General features: G+C 37.5%; 1 protein-coding gene across 1 annotated transcript; it reads right to left on the bottom strand.

Moving 5' to 3' along the window:
• Positions 1–808: 808 nt before the first annotated feature.
• On the bottom strand, positions 809–16628 carry LOC113950532 (interleukin-1 receptor-like 2). Its single transcript, XM_027650448.1, has 11 exons — positions 16080–16628; positions 15295–15483; positions 10326–10569; positions 9830–10016; positions 8880–9042; positions 7141–7206; positions 6427–6547; positions 4210–4358; positions 3710–3853; positions 2172–2333; positions 809–1692 (listed from the first exon to the last, which is right to left on the bottom strand). The coding sequence occupies exons 2-11, from the start codon at positions 15305–15307 to the stop codon at positions 1301–1303; spliced, it is 1641 nt and encodes a 546-aa protein (XP_027506249.1). The 5' UTR covers positions 15308–15483; positions 16080–16628; the 3' UTR covers positions 809–1300.
• Positions 16629–20896: the final 4268 nt, after the last annotated feature.

Below are 20896 nucleotides of genomic sequence, written 5' to 3' on the forward strand. Positions count from 1 at the left end.
TTCCACTCCCGGATCTTGCTTTCTCTCTCCCATGAATACAGCCCAATGAAGAATATATTCTATAGTATACATACTTCTGAGAACCAACTGACAGATGCTATCCTAGCAATAAACATGATGTAAGAACCTAGTTAACTTCAGAAAAGAACAACAACAACAACAACAAAACAAGGAGAATTCATATTTGCATTCAGATGCTGCTCTTCAAGGCTGGACCATGAAAACTCCTGCTGCTTCAGACAACCTTGAAAAGGAAGCAGCATGCCATTTTCTCATGGTGATGCGCACACAACAATGGATTGGGATCCAGAAATACCAAGCTACTTCCAAGCAGTTTGATATAGGCACATGCCTCTAACTGTTTCTTTCACAATTAGACAAGATACCATTTCTTGCCATTACCATCTGGTCATGTTTCAGAACCGGCCGTTTTCCAGTCTCTCCAGGAAACCCAGCCCAAGCACAGTCCTTTGATAGATTCTCAGTGAATTTCTGTGTGTATAGTTAGAGACACAGAATGAGAACTTCTGGTTTTCAGAGTAGCAGCACATTCTAGAACTTCCAGTTCTCAAAAAATCTCAAATATTTTCAGTTTCCTGACCATTACTAGAGACTAAGTTTTAAAAATAAACAAAAACCAAACCAAAAAAAAAAAAAAAAAAAAAAGACCAGATATCACAGAATTATTCAACAAATGTCTAAAAAGCAATTTGTTGAACACACATGGTACCAACGGTTCAGCTGAAACACATTTAGTGTTGTGAGTTTTAAATATACCTGCTATGTCATGTATTTCCCTAACTCCTTAAAGAAACAAGGATAAGGCCTTTTGCTCAGAAGGGGACCTCAAGGCTTGCACAGTGCAGGCTTTCCTGCAGCAATGAGGAAGTCAGACAATCATGGAGAAGTAACAAGAAGTAAAACAGAAAGACTAGGAAAATTCTGATGATAGAAACAGATTTTTAATTTATCAACTGCAGTTTCAATTTTTAAAAATGGACCTCATAGCTGCTTCTTCATATAACATTCATGTGGACCATGACTATTTAATTGTGTACCACCATCACCATAACATTTACTTCTCGTATCTAATGAAGGCTAACACAACAAATTGGGTCACTGTCAAAAATCCAGAACAGAAATAAAGTTGCACAGAGTTTTTCTTTTAAGGTGTAATTTAAGGAAGGGATGACTACTTTTTACATCTCAAAGAAAACATTTAGTCTGTAATATAAAGACTTTGTGTAAGAAACATCACAATTCAGAATTACCTTCTCAGTATTATTTTAATAGGCGCTTCTTAACTCCCCTTTGCTGCAGAATTGTTCGAAGTTAACGGCAATAAATACACTTCAGAATAAGATACTTTTTTCCTGAATGGCATTTGATAGCGCACTTTTTTCCAGAATCTTGTATTTGCTGAACAAGATTTTTCTGAGAAGTCACCTTTCCATTGGATAGCTCCATGTTTTTGTTTAATGTATCTGATTGATTCTGGCATGCTTGTGTAGTCCTGTATTTCATCCATTTCTATAAGAATCACTTGAATCCCATCACGGATGAGTGCATTATACATAGCTAGCTGTTGTTCAGAGGTGTCTTCTAGCAGGCAGCAACTAGATGTTTCTGATCCCAAGATAATCATCAGTCTTCTGCTTTGCTGAAGGGTTTCATCAGCAACACTGACTACAGCTGTAAGTAATAAAGGAATGATCAAAGTTTCCACAGAAACTTTACAACTGATGTAATATACTTCTTAGTTTTAAAATTACACATATGTGAACCTCAGAGGACTGGTAGGTTTAAGATCTTCACACTGTTATTCATGATTCATGATCCACTGTATGACATAGCTGACAAAAAATTAGTTTTCTTCAGCCCCCAGTAGGAGATATCATTCAAAAAACCTCAACAATATTATCAATGCTGTTGAATCCTAATTTGTTCATCAATAAAAAGAAAGTGCAGAACCTCATAACATTGGAACAAAATTTTCAGTAAGGAAAAAAAAAAGAAATAAATTGTCTATTGGACAAATTATCCGTTAAAAAATAAGCAAATACAAATACAGCTTTCTTTTCAAAAGATGTAGGTTTTAATTGCATAGATAAACTTCGAACCTGAGAACAATGTTCCAAAAGACAACTTTAACTCTATTAATTAAAGCATACCTTCTCCAGGTAAATCATCTCTTCCAAATATGAAGAGATTATATCCACACTGTTTTTCTAAAACATCTGGGAGTATTCTACGAACAAAGGTCTCCAGACAATAGAAACTTTTGCCTTCACTGCTTTTTGCATACAGGACATATGCATCGTAAGTTTTCCCATCTAAAACAAACACAAACATTTCTATTAAAAAACTAAAACTTAAATGCCTTTATTGCAAAGTTCCATTTTAGTGTGTTTAAAAACAATAATGGGGGGCTGATTTCATCTATCTGATAGAATAACTTCAAATTACTAAAATGCTCTACAAATCAAAAGAAAGATGATCAGAATCTGACTTCCTTTCCCATCATGGGAAGGGAGGAGACAGAAGGGGAGCTGGATGCCAGTCCTGGGGCCTGCAGGAAGGAGCTCCCAACCCCAGAGGTGTCAGGACATTAGAAAATGCCCTCTTACAGGACTTTCTTCACCACGTCTCCTAAAGCAATTGCAACAGCAGTTATCTCCACTTCTGACTAACCATAAGAGAGGATGGAAAAAATGACAATTTTTTCTTGTAATAATTCTGTGGGGAAAAGGCACATAGAAGAAAAGGTGAGAAGGCAGCTGAAGTCTTGACAGTTAAAACTGCATAGTGAGCAGGACTGAAGTAAACAAACCAAAATCAGATTTAACTCATCAAGTTACTTTTTTTTTTTTTTAAATTAGAACTCCATTTAAGTGTTCTAGAAAAACTAAACTTTTGACCAGAAGTTGAAATTACTTTTCTGTGAAAACATTTAGGACAGCCATGAGTAAACATTAACTACATCAATGTATGTAATCCATTCACTTTCAAGCTATGGGGAACTCCAGACAGACTAATTCTGAGCACTGATAGAAAAAATACCTATGATGTTGTGCTTATTTCAAATTTTTCATACCTTAGTGTATTTGTCTACAGTACAGCAAACAAAAACATATAAGAAGAACCACAGAACTAGAAGAACACAGAACTAGTAGCAAATTTTCTCTTTGGCATGTAAACATCATAATTTACAGGATTTGGAAGGAATGTGTGGGTAAAAGGGAGAAATTGCAAAACAAAACAAAAAAAACCCCAACAAAATTAATCTCTGAGAAACTAGTCTGATTTTCAAAGTAGATATTTAATGCACATCTTTAAACAGTTAGTTTACAGGATGTAGCTCTGCTGACACCTATTGTTCATCATCAGAGTGACCATATAGCTACATGTAAAGAAACTACAGAAAAGCAAAAAAAAACCCATGCTTATTTGGGAATGGCATATAATTCTTTTTGGCCTATCTCACCATGACTGTCTCCAATATTACAGCTTTTATTACCTCAAGCATTATATATTTTACCCATATGACTGAAAAAATGCCCCCCAAAAATGTCTTTGTGTGTATCTGAAAATTCCTCATGAAAGGTCCACATACATTCCACAAAACAATCCCATTTTTGCTCAGAAGCAATGGCAAGTGAAAAAAATCAATAGGATAATTACGCTCACATACCTGGTCACATTCACATACCTTCCTTACTTGTAAGGGCACAGACAGAATTACGGTACCAAAGCACCAAATCAATCTTGAAAGCCTTGTAGATTATTAAAATAATAAATGTTAAAATTAACAAAGAGACAAGCCCTCCAGTCAGCCATCTCTGTATGTCAGGAACTGCATAAAAATATAAGAATATTGCTTTTTAAATGTTGAATTTGTCCAAACCTGATCTTTCACACAAATGCAATACAAATTTGAATATTATTCATTTATTTTATTTATATTTATTATTCATATTATGATATTAATATTATTCACATTATTTTTCATTTCTATTTACCTAGTTTTTTAAATAATGATAAATACACTACTACAGTGATTCTTTCCCTATGCACAGGCACATGCATGTGTACTGCAAACTGTAATGCACCTGGTCTTCTATTGAAATGATACACAAGAATTTGGTATCAAAACACCTTCTGGGGAAGTAAAGACAATCACAGGCCTCAAAGACAACAAATATTTCTTACCTCTGTGCTTTAATATAATATAAGATGCAACCTGCCCAAAGGCATTTGAAGCTTGACAGACAAATGGTTGTTCATAATCTTCACTAGTCACTTCTGAAATTATTAGCTTCACAGAATGCATAGGGCGTCCATCCTTAGAAGTTGCTTCCCTGTCAAAAAGGTGACAGATAGAACCATAAACCACAGCCCTTTCTGGAATGGCTTCATCTGTAATATCCGCAGCACAACAATGGTTATTTCCTTCTGCAAACGTCAACCACACTTCACAACAGATGAGCAATTGCATTACGTGAAAGAAACCTGAACAGTCAGACATTCGTACTGACATTTAGCATATGTGTTGGAAAACATCAAAACACCAAGACATTACCTTATCTGGAGCTGTGTTTCCCCAAAGGAATATAAGTTTTCTGTAGTTTAAAGGACAAAAATATACCTTAGAAACCTAAGCAAACCATTGTTATAGACTTCCCTACCCCTGTAAGAGTAGATGGACAGAGAGATTCCACAATGGGATATGACACAGAAAGAGGCCCTGGAACAAGGCACACCCTGTGGTCAGCAGCTCTGGGACAAGGAGGACATCAAAGGTGGTGACATGCAGCAGACCCCACCAATTCACAGTGTGATTCCAGCTACAGGGACTGCTTCACCTCATGGATCAGAACAGATTTGTAACAGCTGGTTGTGTCAGGTCTCACCATTAAGAGACCCAGATTATCCCCCATACATTGTACAAGGGCATAAAACCACTCATACTAACTTTCAGTTAGTTGTGTACTGTGATGTGTGACTGATGTGTGAACTAAACAAACTTTTAACCACCAGCAAAATGTGGGATACCACTACCTTGTTAATTGTAGACCTCAAATGTAAAATTAACTAACAAGTCCACTTTCTTTCCTGAAAACATAGTCTAGTTATCATTTAAAATTTAAAATTAAAACATACCATAAAGGGCATATAAAGGACCACATGAATCACTTTTTAAGCAAAACGTTACAGTACTTTGAACACTGTAACAGGAATGAATAAATCAACATCACTAATGCAAAAGACTAATGGTTGCAAAGATGACCATTTAAGCTCTAGGAAGTAAAAAAATAACATTGCTTTTACAATATCAATTCAGTAACCATGTGCCTCTGCAGTATGACCCAATTTTTTACGGCATTACAATTCTTTATGACAGTATAATATATTACTTTTATGCAGTGTTTTCTCTTCGTGAGCACCCAAAAAATTCAGCCCTTTATTTCTCCCTTTGTTTTATGATGATTACTTTTTTCTCACAACTATATTCTTACTTTGAAGATATCATTCTCATTCCTTCATCAGTTTCTTGGTCATAGATAGTGCTTGAGAATTTACAAAAATTACCACATTTTTTTATTCACAGAACCACCATGAGATAAGGGTTGATAAAAAACCTGCAATTTTTAGTTCCCAACCTCTAATATCTAAGAAAACTTCAGATTGCCTCTTGCTCCAATTTAAGTTGCTTTTCCAGTCAGGTATAATTTCTTCTCTCCTAACTAACTCCATTGAACCTGCTTTTCACCATCACCTTGTCTCTCTCTTGTCCTTCTCATGCTTTGCTTAGTCCAAGTCCTCCCAAAACCCAACTCATCACTGGAAATTTGTCTTCCTTTTCTCACCCATCTAAGCTTCAGTACAAATGCCCCAAATGAAGTCTTCCATTAGCTCTTCAGCTGATTTCTGTTATATTTCTCTAACTCAAGGCTCTTAAATCTGGAAATCTCAATTTCTCCTGTAAAGCACAGGTTCCTCCTCTTGTAACCTTTCACAGAGGCAGATATGAAGGGAAAGGAGAACACAGAAAAAAGAGACAGTCTGGAGATAATGTACCTGGACATGCCTGATCCAACCAAAAGAGGTCTCTGCCAGGTCAGAGCCTCCATTACTGTATTACAAGTATGAAATTGTAACAAAACACCTTTTTCCAAGTTTGGAAATTAAGACAGATTTTTTACAATGACCAAAAAAAGCACAATCTCATGTGAAGTCCATGTGCCTCCTATGTTTCAAGTTTTTATTTCAAAGCAGGAAGTGAATTGGGGAAGGCAAGCATTAGAGTTTTTAAAAAGAACGCTATTTAAAGCAAGGGGAAAATGTTGATTAATATTTTAATGCCAAAGGGAGAAAGTTCCACTTCGGTTGCCAACACAGTATTTTCTGGTCTGAAAATATACTTACTCATAGGGACTTGCAAAAATTCTGCTCATATAAAATACATCAATATACACACCGTTGCCTGTCCAAAACACTTCATACCCATCAGCACCTGTTGTATTGCAATCCACTGTAACCTGTGAGCCTATAAAATTGTGTTACAAAATAAAGAGTTAATTTCCATAGCCTAATTAAAGTCTCTACAATTCTCTAATTGTATATCAGTGTGGGAACTGTTCACTGATTCCCACACAGACCAGCTAAGGATGGTACCAAACACTTTCAGAAAAGTTACCCTAACAGAGGGTCTATATACTCGGTGATCTGCAGATCCAGAAAGAGAATGGTAGGATGGAAAAGGCTGAATCCAGGAAGATGTCTCCCCCTGGGGCATCACTTTGTCTGAAGATTTGAGATGGATCTGTTCTTAGAATCTCTTCCAGAGTCATGGAAAGCAACAGATGTGACAGATAATCACTTGGGTTCCCTACAATTTTCTTGGCATCTGAGAAATTTCCCTAGGACTTTGTAAGCAACACACCTCATTTGTTTCCCTCTCACCCCTCAACATTCCTCCTTCGGGAGATCAACAAAGAGAAATTGAGCTGGTTACTGAACTAGTTTTTTGGGTTTTTTTTCTAAAAGACAAAAGCAAGAAAACACATAATAGGGCACTCCTTGAGTATAAATTTTCACTATGATACAAATTCATACTTTCTCATAGAGAAAACTACTTACCAAGTTCTACTTCAATAGAGTTGTTTCTTGGGTAAGATATTTCTGGAGGCTTTTTTGGTTGGCTCACTAACCAAAAGAAAAAAAGTGCTTTTCAGAAAACCTTTAGGGCAGTTGCAGTCTGTTCTACAGACAAGGCTGTCAGCAATTTTATAACAAACATCACTCTACTTAAAGTATCATACCTCAGGTAGTCATTACTTCTGACTTGAAGCTAAGCCGTTCTTCACTCTGTCTCTTCCAAAATGTAATGCCTCAAATCTCCACACACTCATGGTGGACTGGCTATTCCATGCCACAAAAATTCTGTAGTATTGCATGCACAGGTGCTGAGAAGAGTATGGGCAAATATCTGCTGCTCTACAGTCTGGATAGTCTGTCACCCAGCATCCCACAGATACAAACTGGAGCCAAGAACTTGTAGACCGCAGTTCATCTATTTTAGACTTCTACTATTCTAAGGGGGAAATTTAATTTTTATACTCCAGTGAAAGGCCTTAAATTTCTTCCCTTATCCATAAGGAAGTGCAATACCAGTGACCCCTTTTAGATGTTTACAATTAAGACTACATATATGACACTCTCCAAGTGTACAAATTAACAAACATAAATCATAAAGCATCTCATTTGAGTCCCCTAGCAAAGTACACATGATTGTCCCAAATATATCCTTCCCTTCCATTCTGAAAACGGGGTCTGCATTATTGTTTGAATTATATTTTAGTATAAACTTACTCAGCTGGAGTCTTTAAAAACTACTGAGCTACCTTCAGTCACATATGGTAAAGGAGTGATATGATTTTATTTCTACTCAGTTGTAGAAGCTGAAATTCCACTAAGAGAGAACTTCTAGGACCAGCTTTTAAGACCAGAATGATCATTTCATTTGATCCAACCTTATGTTCCTCAGATTTTGTTTATTCATATCACACGGATATATAAATATGATACATATTCCCACCATATGTTCACACACACACATACATACATACGTATGCATATATACGCACACAGACAAAACAGGCAAGCAAAAAAAGAGACCATTAAATAGTACTACAATATATTAGTAAACCTTAAAATATCTTTCATCAGCTGAAATATAAAAACAGTATTTGTATTGCTTACCTTGGTATAGCACAGTCTTTTCAGTGATCCATTACCAATCTCATGATGCTGTGCTAGCAAAGGATTTCATATTTTACACCTACACCATCTTTTATATTTTTTTGCTGTGCTGGTGACCCCCAACATAAATCGGGGTTTACTGAGCTACACATACAATATCAGAGATGAGAAGTTCTTGTGCTAAGAAGCTTAAAACCAAAAGCAAGAGACAAAGGTTTGAAGGAAACAGATAGTACACACAGAGTAAAGACTCTGCCATTATTTGAGCTGGTTTAGTTCACTGCTCTTGCATTAAGAGAATAATATACAAGACAAAGAAGTAAGATGGGCAGGATAGAGGCTACAGTAGAAAATATTGCACCACCAAGCCTTACAGGGCATCTGTTTAGGGAGTTTGCCAGCTGGTCGGGGCAGCAGAGCTTTGATATACTGCAACTTTGAACAGGAGAATGAATCTTCAACATGGTATCAACAATAGACAAAGTATAAATACCCTCAGTCAGCATTTATTTCCCTCACATTTAGGTGAAAACCAGTAGCCCTAAGCATGTCTATCCACAGATTAGGTCTTTCTGCTTTAGTCTATGAACACAAACACAGTGAAATTATTTACTTACCTTCTACAATCAGACTGACATCTCGTGAAATGTTATATTGTTTTCCATTGTAGTTACATGTTGTTTCACATGTATAGTTTCCTTGATCATGTACAGTCACATTGAAAATTATAAGATCACTGTTTGAGAAGGCAAATCTTTTCCCTTTCAGCAGCTGGCAGTCCTAAAAATGTATAGAGAACTCTGTTAATTCATACCACTGTATATTTCCATGGTTTGTCTCTCTTTAATACAATCTGAAGTTTCAGTGGACCACAGCATTGGGCTGGATGCCTTGCAGAGGCTGAGGAAGGGCAAGGGCAGTGGAATAAAAAGCACTGGCTGCTTCATTTCAGCTGAGTTTTTAATTCAAAAATACCCCAGTTCATTTTCTTTGGAAAACAACTTTCAATATTAGAGAAATAAGAAAGTAAAATGCAAGTGTCAGGATTTGTAGAAGTATTCATCCGTTAAGAATCACTCAATAATTACACTTAATTTTTTAAGGAACCTAAATACTACTGGTACCATTTGGACTGCATGGGCCTGAGGCAGGAATTCCGCAGAAGGCACTACATTCTTGTAACAGAAAGAGCCTTTAAATGAATGTGAACCACATGAAATATAACAATTTAATAGAACAATATTGAGCACATAATGGATATCTCACACTAAATCTGTTTCCAATAAACTTACGAGTGTGTTTCGCTGGCAGGTAATCAGATGCCCCCTGGTGGATACGTGGGTCAACGGCGCTCCTACATCTAAGCTGAATTTCTACCCCCTTAATCAAAAAAACCGATGCACCTTTAAAGATAAAAAGTCTTAATCCTCTTGCAGTTTTTTTTTAAATAATTTTATATCCCTTTTACAAAAAATCTTTAGTTTTTCTGCTCTAATTTTCGAAGATCAGTGATTTTTACTTTAAATAACAGACAGCTATGAGGCAGTAAAAATCACCACATTCTCACCTTATACCAACGAACAGGCTGAATATCCTTCTCATTCCTGAAATAATCCAAGTGTGGACACACAACCTTTGCAGATGATGATGTGAATATCACCTCCTCTACAGCAAATTTTTCATTTAAGCATAAACCATCAATCTTCTCAAAAACTGTTACTTTTGTACACATTTTCTTCCAGCTTGTCAAATTCCTGCAATTAATAGAACATAATTAAATTAACCTATTTGGCACATTTTGCAACTCAAAAATATACTGCATTCTTTTTGGAGAAGAAAGAGAAGACAAGAAGTTTAGAGTTTTTTTAATAGATTTACTTTTGTCTATAAGGAAGGAGAACCCAAAACTAGACTTAATTTCCCCACTCTAAGTTAGTTTTTGTGAATGCACTATCTCTTCTTTATTAGTATGTCTCTTACTCTCAAAATTTGACTTGCTTTCTAAAAGTTACTCACTTTGAAACTCATTTCTGTAAAAATGTAATTTTTTTTTTAATTTTCACCTTATGACACATTCATAGTCTCCAGAATCTTCTAACATTGCAGGGAGAAACCAAATTAAATTCTTCTGCTGATGCACTCTAGACAGTTTGTCTCTAGGCACAGCTGTCTGGTTACCAACTTTATACCACGTTAAGTTGTAGCTTCCACTTTTCAAGCTCTTTTCTGGTGAACAGTTAACAGCAAGAGGCTGCCTGTCAGGCACAAGAATTTGCCCCATCATTGCATCGTAGGTTTCACATTTCTCTAAAAGAAAGAGATAAACATTAAAGAAAAACTCAAACACCCTACAAGAATATACTGAACTTATTTCCTGATTACATTTATAAAGTTAATTGGAGTTTTCATCTCCATTCTCAAGTCAACTACTAAAATACAATTTTAATTCCTTATCTTTATATCTGAGAATACCACCCAGTGGTATACAGATACAGTTGTGCCACTGAAATGAAATATTGTTTTTTGAATGCAAAATTTACACTCAGTAGTATGTCTTCATTTGCAGCAGACTTGCATGTTTAACTTCAGATGCAAACTACTAAAGTACATGTTTTTCCCCAGTCTGTTTCATGTGCATATACACAAACACGCACATGCACACAAATTTCACATTTAAGGTCTTTATTTTTAACTTCACTTAACTGTAGTCAAAGTAATTCTTCAAAACAGACTATGCTTTTGATAGTCAAATGTCCTAAGAGGACAATTAAGTTAAAGATCATGTTGCACAAACATTAGGTTTACAACGGAAATTTCTACTCACCCTTCATTTTATGAATTTTAGAGAGAAATTACTGCAATCACCAATGAGCTCATTTTCTTTTCTTCTAACACAAACAGACTCATACAGGAAAAGAACAATACCATGAGTTCGGCTTAGGGTTTTTTGGAGTTTCTTTTTGCAATATGACAAAAAAGGGATCAACTCTGGATACCATGGTCCCATTCCTGAGTCCGTATTATATTTACTTAAATTTCCTTGCTTTGTTAGAATATAAGAACTGCCACAGAGTCATGCAGGCGTCTGCCTAGCCCAAAATCCTGGCACTGATAACAACCAGTGCCAAATGTGCAAGAGTGGAGAATACAAAAAATACAGTAATACTTTGCTTTCAGCCCCTTTCTTTCCTCTTATGTTCTGCATTAAAAACCATTCACTGGCTTTTATAATTTCTCTGGGTATCATGCGTTTCTTGTTATGAGGAATGGTAATTTTTCCCACATCTGCCTAGTCTATGGTATTTACAATTTTATAGATCTTCATCCCATCTTGCCTCAGTTGTTTCTTTACCTCAGAGTTTCTTTTCTTTACCTCCTTCACTTAGTGACTTCTCATATGAAAGCCATCCCATATCAGATGACACTGTCACTCATCTCTCTACCTTTTTTGAAACAATCTTTCTGAGATGGAATGATCAGAAATGAAGGGTTCAACAGGTACACATTTACCATGAGGTAAACAGAGTAGCATAATGAAGCTTTCTGCTTTCTACTCTGCTGCTTTCCAAAAATTCTGCTTTTCTGCTCACCACTGATAACAGAGTTAATGATTCCAAAGAGCATCCAGAGACATCAAAGCAGCATTTTCACAGGTGGTTATCAATTAAGTTTATGCTCACATCACACACATACAGTACACATGCTTCTGCTGAAGGTGCATGACCCTTCCATGCCTCTTCACATCCAACTTGATTTTACTTACTGACATTCTATCACTAAAATATTTGATATCCAGACACCCTCTTCATAGCGAACATCAGTTTTAACCACCAAAGGACAATTTTGCGTCATCCACAGTTTGCATCACCTCACCATAAATCTTTTCCCAATTACTTATCCAAACCTTGAATTACTCAGATATCTGTATTGAATGCCCCACAATAACTGTGATGGTTATGAAATGCTGTGGCCACAAGAACTGATAACACTTTTCTGCCACTAAATGCTAATAATCTGGAATAGTGTAATAGGCCCCAGCACATGCCAGAGACCATTAGGCTGGAAAGCAGATCTTCAGAGAACATTTGGATCTTGCTGGACCACAAACTGATCATGAGCCACCAATGCTCCCTCTCATGGCAAAAAAGGTTAACAGCGTCCTGGGGTGCATTAGGACCTGCTAGATGAGAACTAACTGGAGAGAGTCCAGAATATAGCCACAAAAGTGATTAAGGCAAAGGAGCATCTCTCACTTGAGGAGAATGAAAGTGCAGGGACTCTTCAGCCTAGAGAAGAGAAGGCTTGAAGAGTGTTAGCCACCAGCATGCTTGTAACAATTGTTACAAGCCTTTCCCAAATCTTCATTCGCGAAGCCTAGCCATGATGAAATGGATCTTATCAATGTGTGTAAATATCTGATGGGAGGGAACGAAGAACAACGAGACAGACTTTGCCAGCACTGCCCACTGAGAGGACAAGAGGCAATGAGCACAAATTGAAACAAAAAACATTCAATCTGAACACAAGAAAAGACCTTTTTATTGTAAGGGTTATCAAACACTGGAACAAGTTGCCCAAAGAGGTCATAGAGTCTCCATTTGCAGAGATATTCAAAATCTAGCTGGACACAGTACCGGGCAACCTGCTCTAGCTGACCTTGGGGTATGTCAGTGAGGTTGGACTACACGATCTCAAGAGCTCCTTTCCAACCTAAATGATTCTGTGATAAGATACTACATGAAATAACACATATGTTTTAGAGGTCTCCACTCTTAGAACTGTTTAAAAGAACTCACTGGCATGCATGTAGATTTTACTTACACAGCCATTTCCACAGAAAGTTTATTACTTGAGTGAAAAAAAATAAGTTTCAGAACAAAACCTTCCATAGCCAATAAACTTACTTGCAATAATTAAAGACAGAAATGCTGTTGCAATATTACATGAAAACAGTGTTTTTGCTGTCATGTTTCCCTACAGAAATGGAAAGAAAACTTTCAATTAGTGGCTTCCAATATAAACTTCCACAATTTAAAATCAAATTTAATACAGTTAATACAGGAATTACACAGTTAATTCAGGACACATGAAATACAGGAATTGTCTTTGACTTGTATCGAGCCTCTTACCTGCTTGTTTTACCTGACATCTCCTAACTATTACATGAGAAGAAAAAAAGTGAGTAAATATTTCCTATTCGGCTTGTTAAGCACTCAGGGGTTTTTTTACATCTCTAGTACACTCCTTCCCACTTCATGCTTTCCCAAGCTACAGTGTTGGATTCTCTAACTGTCCCTGAGATGGAATCTGATTTCATATTTCTAAATACCTTTGTCACCCACTCCTGTACTGCCTCCAGTTATGCTACAGCCTGTCTAAAATGGGGAGGAGAGGATAGAACTTGCATACAGTCTTCAAAATATAGGTGCACTATGGATTTATAAGCTAAAACAATTATTGGGGTTTTTTTGATTTTTCTTAATAATTTCTAACCACTTCTTTGTTCTTTGAGGACTACTGACTATTGACCTGATATTTCCATGGGTCTATGAAGTAAAATTCCAAGACCTCGTCACTGAGTGCTAAGAATCAGATAAACTCAGTCAGCTGCTGAGCATGTGATGTTAGGATTTTGGCCATATGTTTTCATTTTAAATTTTCTTTACATTTACCTAAAAAAAATTTCTTATGCTATTATTACCCAGTCATTCACTATCGTGACATCTTTCTGCCACTCTTTGCAATTTACACCTTCATGTTCTAGCCTGAATAGCTTTGTATTGTTGGCAAATTCTGCCACTGCAACAGTTTCCCGCTGTCTGGATCATTAAAAATACATGCTGAGCAGAAGATGTGTTTGGGACTCCAGTGGTGATCTTCCTTCACCGGAAAATCTAAGCATTTATGTTTTACCTGCTTATTGATACATTTGAGAATGATTATCAGGACTCTTTAGTAGTCTTCTGATCCATACTGTGATTGGAGAAGGATCTGTTAGTTGCATGCCTGTGTCAAGCTGTTCCTTAACTTGATCTGCCTTACTGCTTTTTTTCTATTCAGCCTACCACAGTGTTTTACAGCACTGTGAGAGGACAAATGCAACTGTTCAAACTAAAGGATGAGTAGGAGAACCCCATCCTGTTGTGAAGCGTCTTTAGCTGATCACCATGTTCTACAATAGTAAAAGATGACACTTCCAGCTGTTGTGTCTTACTTCACCAAGCTGACTCAGAAGCGTGCCATACATTGAGTCATCCACACTGCTTCTTGCAGTGCCTTCTTGCTTTCTTCTGTCTTTCCTTCCTCTTTCCTCCTCCCTCATTGCAAATTTCCACTCAGATTACCAGGCATGTCTTTTCTTGCCTAGTTGTTAAAAGGAATGAGTCCCACAAGAAAGCTGAGTATAGAAATACATGAAATATTAAAATCACTGAAGGCAGGTTATGTATGTTTGTACAAAGCCTACAACTTTCTTCACTAATTGTGACAGACAGTAACTCCAAAAAATCTACAGTTTTTATTTTTGAAAAGATGAAAATATTATAATGGAAATAATTTAAAGATGACCGGGTAATTCTTTTATGACTTCTCTGAAACACTGTTTTTTCATAAATTCTGTTCTATTACCTTACCCTAGTGTTCTGTCTCACATGAACTCTCTGAAGCAGCTTTTTGCCCTAGCAGTAGATTCAGCAGATGCAGCAGTAGTATTTTGCCACATTTGGAAAGAAAGTTCCAGCATCCTGCTTCTCTATAATTTCTATGTTCTTTCTAGCTGTTTAAATTTATAACTTGCCCTTTTGTCAACGTGGAGGACTTGCAAATATATATAGCCTTGTTTAAAACCATGCACACAAACTGCTTTGAGAAGACTCCTCCTTGTCTCCTATTTTTCACAGTGAGAAACTTCCCTTTCTGTGGAAGGTAGACACAACAGCAAAATTAGGCTCTGGTCTGTCCATGCATTCACATAATTAATGATGAAAATAACAAACCTATGACTGCAGAGTCAAGTGTAAATGTTTTTCCTACCACATTCCGCCATGATAAACAGGTAAATTTTTCCCTTTTTCCAGTCATTTTGTCCACATCTTGAGCTTGCAACCAGCCTGCAGAGTTTGCCCACTCATGACAAAATTCAGCTAGTGTTATCTTTGCCCAAATTTTCTGGAGGGGGAAAAAAATTCCAGGTATTTGTAGCCATGTCCATAACATTTCACCCTGAAAGGAAATATTTTTATCAATTTAAGTTAAAAAAACCCCAAAATATACCATAACCAACCAACCAAAAGAAAAGTCTGAAAGAGGTTTTTGACGATACATGCACCTGAATTATAATTACAACATCCATGAGAGCACATAGTAAGGTATAATTCTCATTAAAATCTGTCATTAAATTGGCATAGCCATCTTTTCCTCTGCTCTCTAGTCCTTTCAAAGTTGGTCTACTCAATTAAGAAAAAAAAAAGTCTCCTCAGAACTTCAAAGGACCATGTATTTCACTGTTTTTGGCAAACTTGTGGCAGCATTTCTTTGAATATCTTATTCAAAAGCACAGACATATTAAAACATACAACAGTCCTGTGTTGTATGAGAGAACGTGTATTGAAAGAACTAACAGCAAGTCAGAGTATCACACTATTTCTGCTACATAAGCCCATGAACATTTAAAATTATAAAAAAACCCCACTATATATTCATATTACCTTAAACGCTTCTATTAACTGCAAAGTATGCTATGCCTCTTCAAGAGAGATTAATCAAATGTCTCACTTTTGATCTAGAGAAAACGATTACAAATATTTCGTTGGATTTACCTAGCCGGTGCAGAAGACCTGGGTTAGCCTTCCCCCCCACCTCACTCCGGGATGTAGTTACAACACTGCGACTGTCACGGTAGCCGGTTTTCAGTGAAACGCTGGCATCCCTCAGCAGGTACGGCAGGAAATCATTCTTCAATACCCTTCGTTTAAATTCTGACGTATTCCTGGAAACGCTGGAAGGGGCTGTAGCTCCTGGACGGTGCGGGAGCCGCCGGTCCCGGCAGGGTGCGGGACGCCGGTGGGCTCGCAGGACCACCGCCACAGTCAGGGGCCGAGCTCCAGCTGCGGAGAACAGGCTCTTTCACGCTTTCTGTCAGGAAGCGAGCCACGGAAAGCGCTGACCTTTTACAACAGGTTTCACTCCCACTCCTAAACTGTCCCAAGCCCTCAGTTCGCCCAGATGGCACCATCTGGGTCTGAGCCACCTCCCAGCCACAAAAGCGGGTCGTCAGAGCAAAGTAGGAACACCGGCGCAGCTCTACGAATCTCCTCCTCGGATTATCCCAGGCTGGCTGACGCCATCCGCCCTGCTACACGGCTGACGGAGACAAGCCTCAGCCACCCTCCCCAGCCCTCCGCTGCCGCGGGCTGGGCTCAGCCTCCGCCCCAGGAAATCCTCCAAGATTGCGAGATTTGAGGTGACTGGCTGTTTGTTTGGTTGGTTGGGTTTTTTTGTTGGTTTGGGGTTCTTTGTGGTTTTTTGGGGGGTAGGACGGACAGCTGCAAACCTCCCTAGTCGAAGACACCGTACTCCTGGAAGACAAAGAGCCCCTCGAGACTATGGAGGCTGTTGGTGGGAGCATCTCAAGGACATCAGCTGATCTATTTGGTTATTCAATAGCCTGTTTTGGCAGCTTGGTCTGAGTTACGCAGACTGCCACCTGTCACTGAGATATTTGGCTCTGAAGCTTGAACTTACAGTTTAGTCTCATTTAGCCCCTGAGTTATTATCTACAAACTTGAGAGCTACTAAGTAGTCCTGACATTTTATAGAGGTTACTTAACTTGTGGCTGTTCTGGGAACAGTATACTGGACAGGTTTTGCTGTTTCTTATTCCTCTTGTTTCACTTGCACACCACAGCTAGAGCCAGAGCTTTTCAAAGCAGAAGTTCCTCAAATGTAGTTTGTTAAACACAGAATAGGATGTGGGCATTTCTAAGCCTCCACTGACACTTAGTTGTTTATTAATTACTGAAATAGATAGTAAGATAAAGTTCATTCTTATGTTCCTCCCAAAATAGGCAGAATCAGACATTTTAGAATTATCAAGGTTCTCATTATTGTTAAAAACACATAATAAACACATTTGCTAGGCAAATTAAAAGTATTCTGCAAAAACTGTGGAGAATAATCCAGATGTGTCCTGCCCCTTCCACCTTATTTTTTTCATTCTACTCCTGGTACCTCTTTCATTCCACATTCTGGTACTGTTATATTTGCCAAATGGAAACATGTTCAAACATCCTGCCTACCTTGTGGTGGCCACAGATAAGCAAAGATGAGAGATTACATCCTGCTATGCCTGCATGTACTGTCCTCCATCAAAGTAGTGCTGGCTGGAGGCACATTGCAACACTTCCAGACACTAAGCTGTTGGTACACAGAGAATTAATTCGTTTGTGGTTCAGGAAAGTCAGCAGGATTTATGCAGTCAGCTAGTCTTTCTTCAGTCACCACTTATATCCATATTTCATTTTGGAAATGTTTCTCGTGACCTCCTTGCATTAGGGCAAACAATTTTATGCAAGATTTTTAGTTTCTGTGTTATTTTGCACCACCATCAAACACCTATGAGTTAAATCTGATTATCATAAAGTGAGATGTTCCATGTGTTCTACTACATTGTTCTAGAAGCACTGATTTAAAAAAAAAAAAAGAATAACTTTTGAAGACTTCTTTCTGAGATATACACACTAAAGATTCTGCTGTATGCAGTTGTGGTCATTTGGGGTTTTTTTGTTTCTTTCTCCAATTTTCATTATAATACTACTAATAGTAAAAAAATGTTTCCAGTAAAAATGTTTCTGGTGTGAAAGACTTTGTTAAAACATTACCAAAATGAATAGGTAAAATGAGAACTATTCAATCATTTAGCTATTCACTGATTGATGTGAATCAGAATTCAGAAAAAAACATGCATAGTAAAGCTGAAGGAATATCAACTGAAATGTCTGGATTTCATGACACAGCAAAAATACAGAGAACATGGCAGTTATAGGACAAAAATTGCAGGGAAGAGCAGAGAAGTGTCCAAGGAAAATGGACATTGACACTAGTCTACGTGAACATTGGATGTAGTCACCAGGGAGACCTCAAAGTAAACCAAGAAGCTTTTCATCTACACAAACAGTCAGAAGTATTTTGTTTCATAAAGCTCTAAGATAGAATGAGCTGCTGCAGTAAGCACAGGTAGGTCTCTACAGTTCATCCGTGCCATCTTTGAACACAGCTTGCAGCAGAGCAATGATCATGATGTGCCTTATCTTTCTGCAACTGAGATGTTCAAAGAAGACTGCTTCTGTGCAAAGTAAGAGGTTGAACTTGGGAGTAGCATTTGGTACGTGGCATTTTTCCAAAATGTATTTGCTAAATAAGGTATCACTGTGAGTCCTTTTGCCATTGGACTGTGGCCTGCATCTGCTTTATTTATTTGATAAATGTTATACAGCCAATGAAGGGAGCACATTACCTGTGAAAAATAATTCAATCCTTTTCAGTTATGCTTAGAAAATCAGAGTGAGAGCATTCTCTTAGGTAGGGATAGGATGGAAGTTGCCTGGAATGAATTCAGACCATTGCCTTTCATTACCACAAACCTCTTTTTTTCATACATCATTCAGTAGTTTTTTTCCAGCATTCAAGATTACTTCCCCAATTTACAATATTGACAACTTTCTCTTTTCACATATATTCATCTTGTTTGGGTGTGTGGCTGCATAAGCTTTTTTGTTTGGATCAAGAGAGCATTTGTATCACAAAACAATCCTGGAGCCTATGAAACAAATTCCTTTCAGATGAGGCAAGACTTGAAGATGAGCTCCAGCTACTTGGGTAATCTATCAACAGCGCCTGACAGCAGTTAGTCTGAAATAAAGTCTCTTCAAACATGCCTTGTGTGGACACCAAGTTCTCCACACCCACTGACATAACCTGCAAAACTCAGGGCAAATGCTTACCCTGATTTTTTTTAAGACAAGTGACAATGAGTAGCAAATGTAATTGCTTGGTTTTTTTAAGGAAATTATAGAATTCAGCAGTCTTGGGTTTTGCCTGCTCCTGGGAAATCATCTCTTCTGTGTGAAAAGAGACTAAGACACCATGTCTCTAAGACATCTGGAAGTATATCTGGGGCAAACAGAAATAAGCCACAATCTTATTTTTTGGTTATGACCGCAGTATGTTTCATCATTTATCTTTCTCATCTGAAACTAAACAGGGCAAAAAAAAACCTAACAGAGTTTTAAAGTCCTTTACGTATATTGTTCTACCATTTTTACCTTAAGCTTTGTTGCACAAAATAATTTTGATGAAATCATTAAGATTATCATTGTATGCACACATTTTTAAAGGTACAAGAAAAAATTATCAAGAAATATAATTGCAAGTAATTACTTAAGCACAGTTAAAACTGCATAAAAATTAAGTATTATACAATTTGAGAACAGAAAATCTATTGAGGAAGAAATATTCAAAAACACTGTAATCAGCAGGGTATGCAAAACCTTTTGATTCAGAAAGATTAAAATAGGAGTGGAAAAATTGGAAATTGAAAATACAAAAGTAATGTTGCAGTGTTTGGTTGCGTCACATTAATCTGTTGTTTTATTTCAATATCCTTATTGCCTTCATCATGGTAACTAATTATCATGGCAAGGCCAGAAGTGAAAGGCTGACTGGGAAGCCAGCTAACAAATGATGACAGCAGATGCTTGAAAAGGGAAAGACCAAGATGAGGCAGTAGTTACTGTCATGGGGATTAGCCACTGCCTTCAGATTGATAATTTTTATTAGTCCTGTCAGCACAAAAAAATGGGAGTTTTCCTATATAATTTACCAATGGCACAACAGATGGAAGAGAAGTATGTGACCCTGCAGTATGGCTCATAATGATGTTTACCCATGAACTCCTCCTGCACTAAGAATTTACACCACTGTGTTATTGTTTTTAATTTTAAAAACAAAACTAACCACTTGCCATCCACAGTCACAGAGTAAGGAAAAGAGTTGTGTGTCAAGATTCCTATGACTCACCAGTATATTCTTTCTTCTAAATAAAAAAAAAGAAATAGCAAATGCTGCCTTAATTCAGGTTAACTGTTTTCAAAAGAGTTAGAGAAGTACCAAAGGCACCTGTAGTGCACTGATTCAAGTGTTCATTATATATATAGTAAGAAAGGCACTCAGACTCCATGGGATATTGATTAAAATTTGGGTTGTTGGAGATAACCTGAGAAAGTAAAAAGATATAGCACAGATAAATCTTATGTATCTTCAGATGCTGGGAACACAGAGCTGCATCGGCCAGATCTCTAGTCAGGGCATGCCACACCATGCAAATCCCATCTGTGGCAAGTTTTGCAAGCACTGAAGAGTTTAGAGCAGTGGGAGCTGCCTAAAGGCTTTTCCATTCAGGTGAGCTGGCTCCAGGTGTACCTGCAGCCACATGGTGCATGCAGCACAGCTCAGGCCTGCACCTAATTGCATCAGCTCTCACGTGAGTCACTAACTTCTGCATGGACACACATCTGTTTAGGACTCTGACACCACTGATCAGGGTACTGGCCCACCTTCAGCTGAATGTTGTGTACTG

Source organism: Corapipo altera, unplaced genomic scaffold (assembly GCF_003945725.1).
Source record: "Corapipo altera isolate COAL_440 unplaced genomic scaffold, ASM394572v1 0, whole genome shotgun sequence".
NCBI classification, from domain to species: domain Eukaryota; kingdom Metazoa; phylum Chordata; class Aves; order Passeriformes; family Pipridae; genus Corapipo; species Corapipo altera.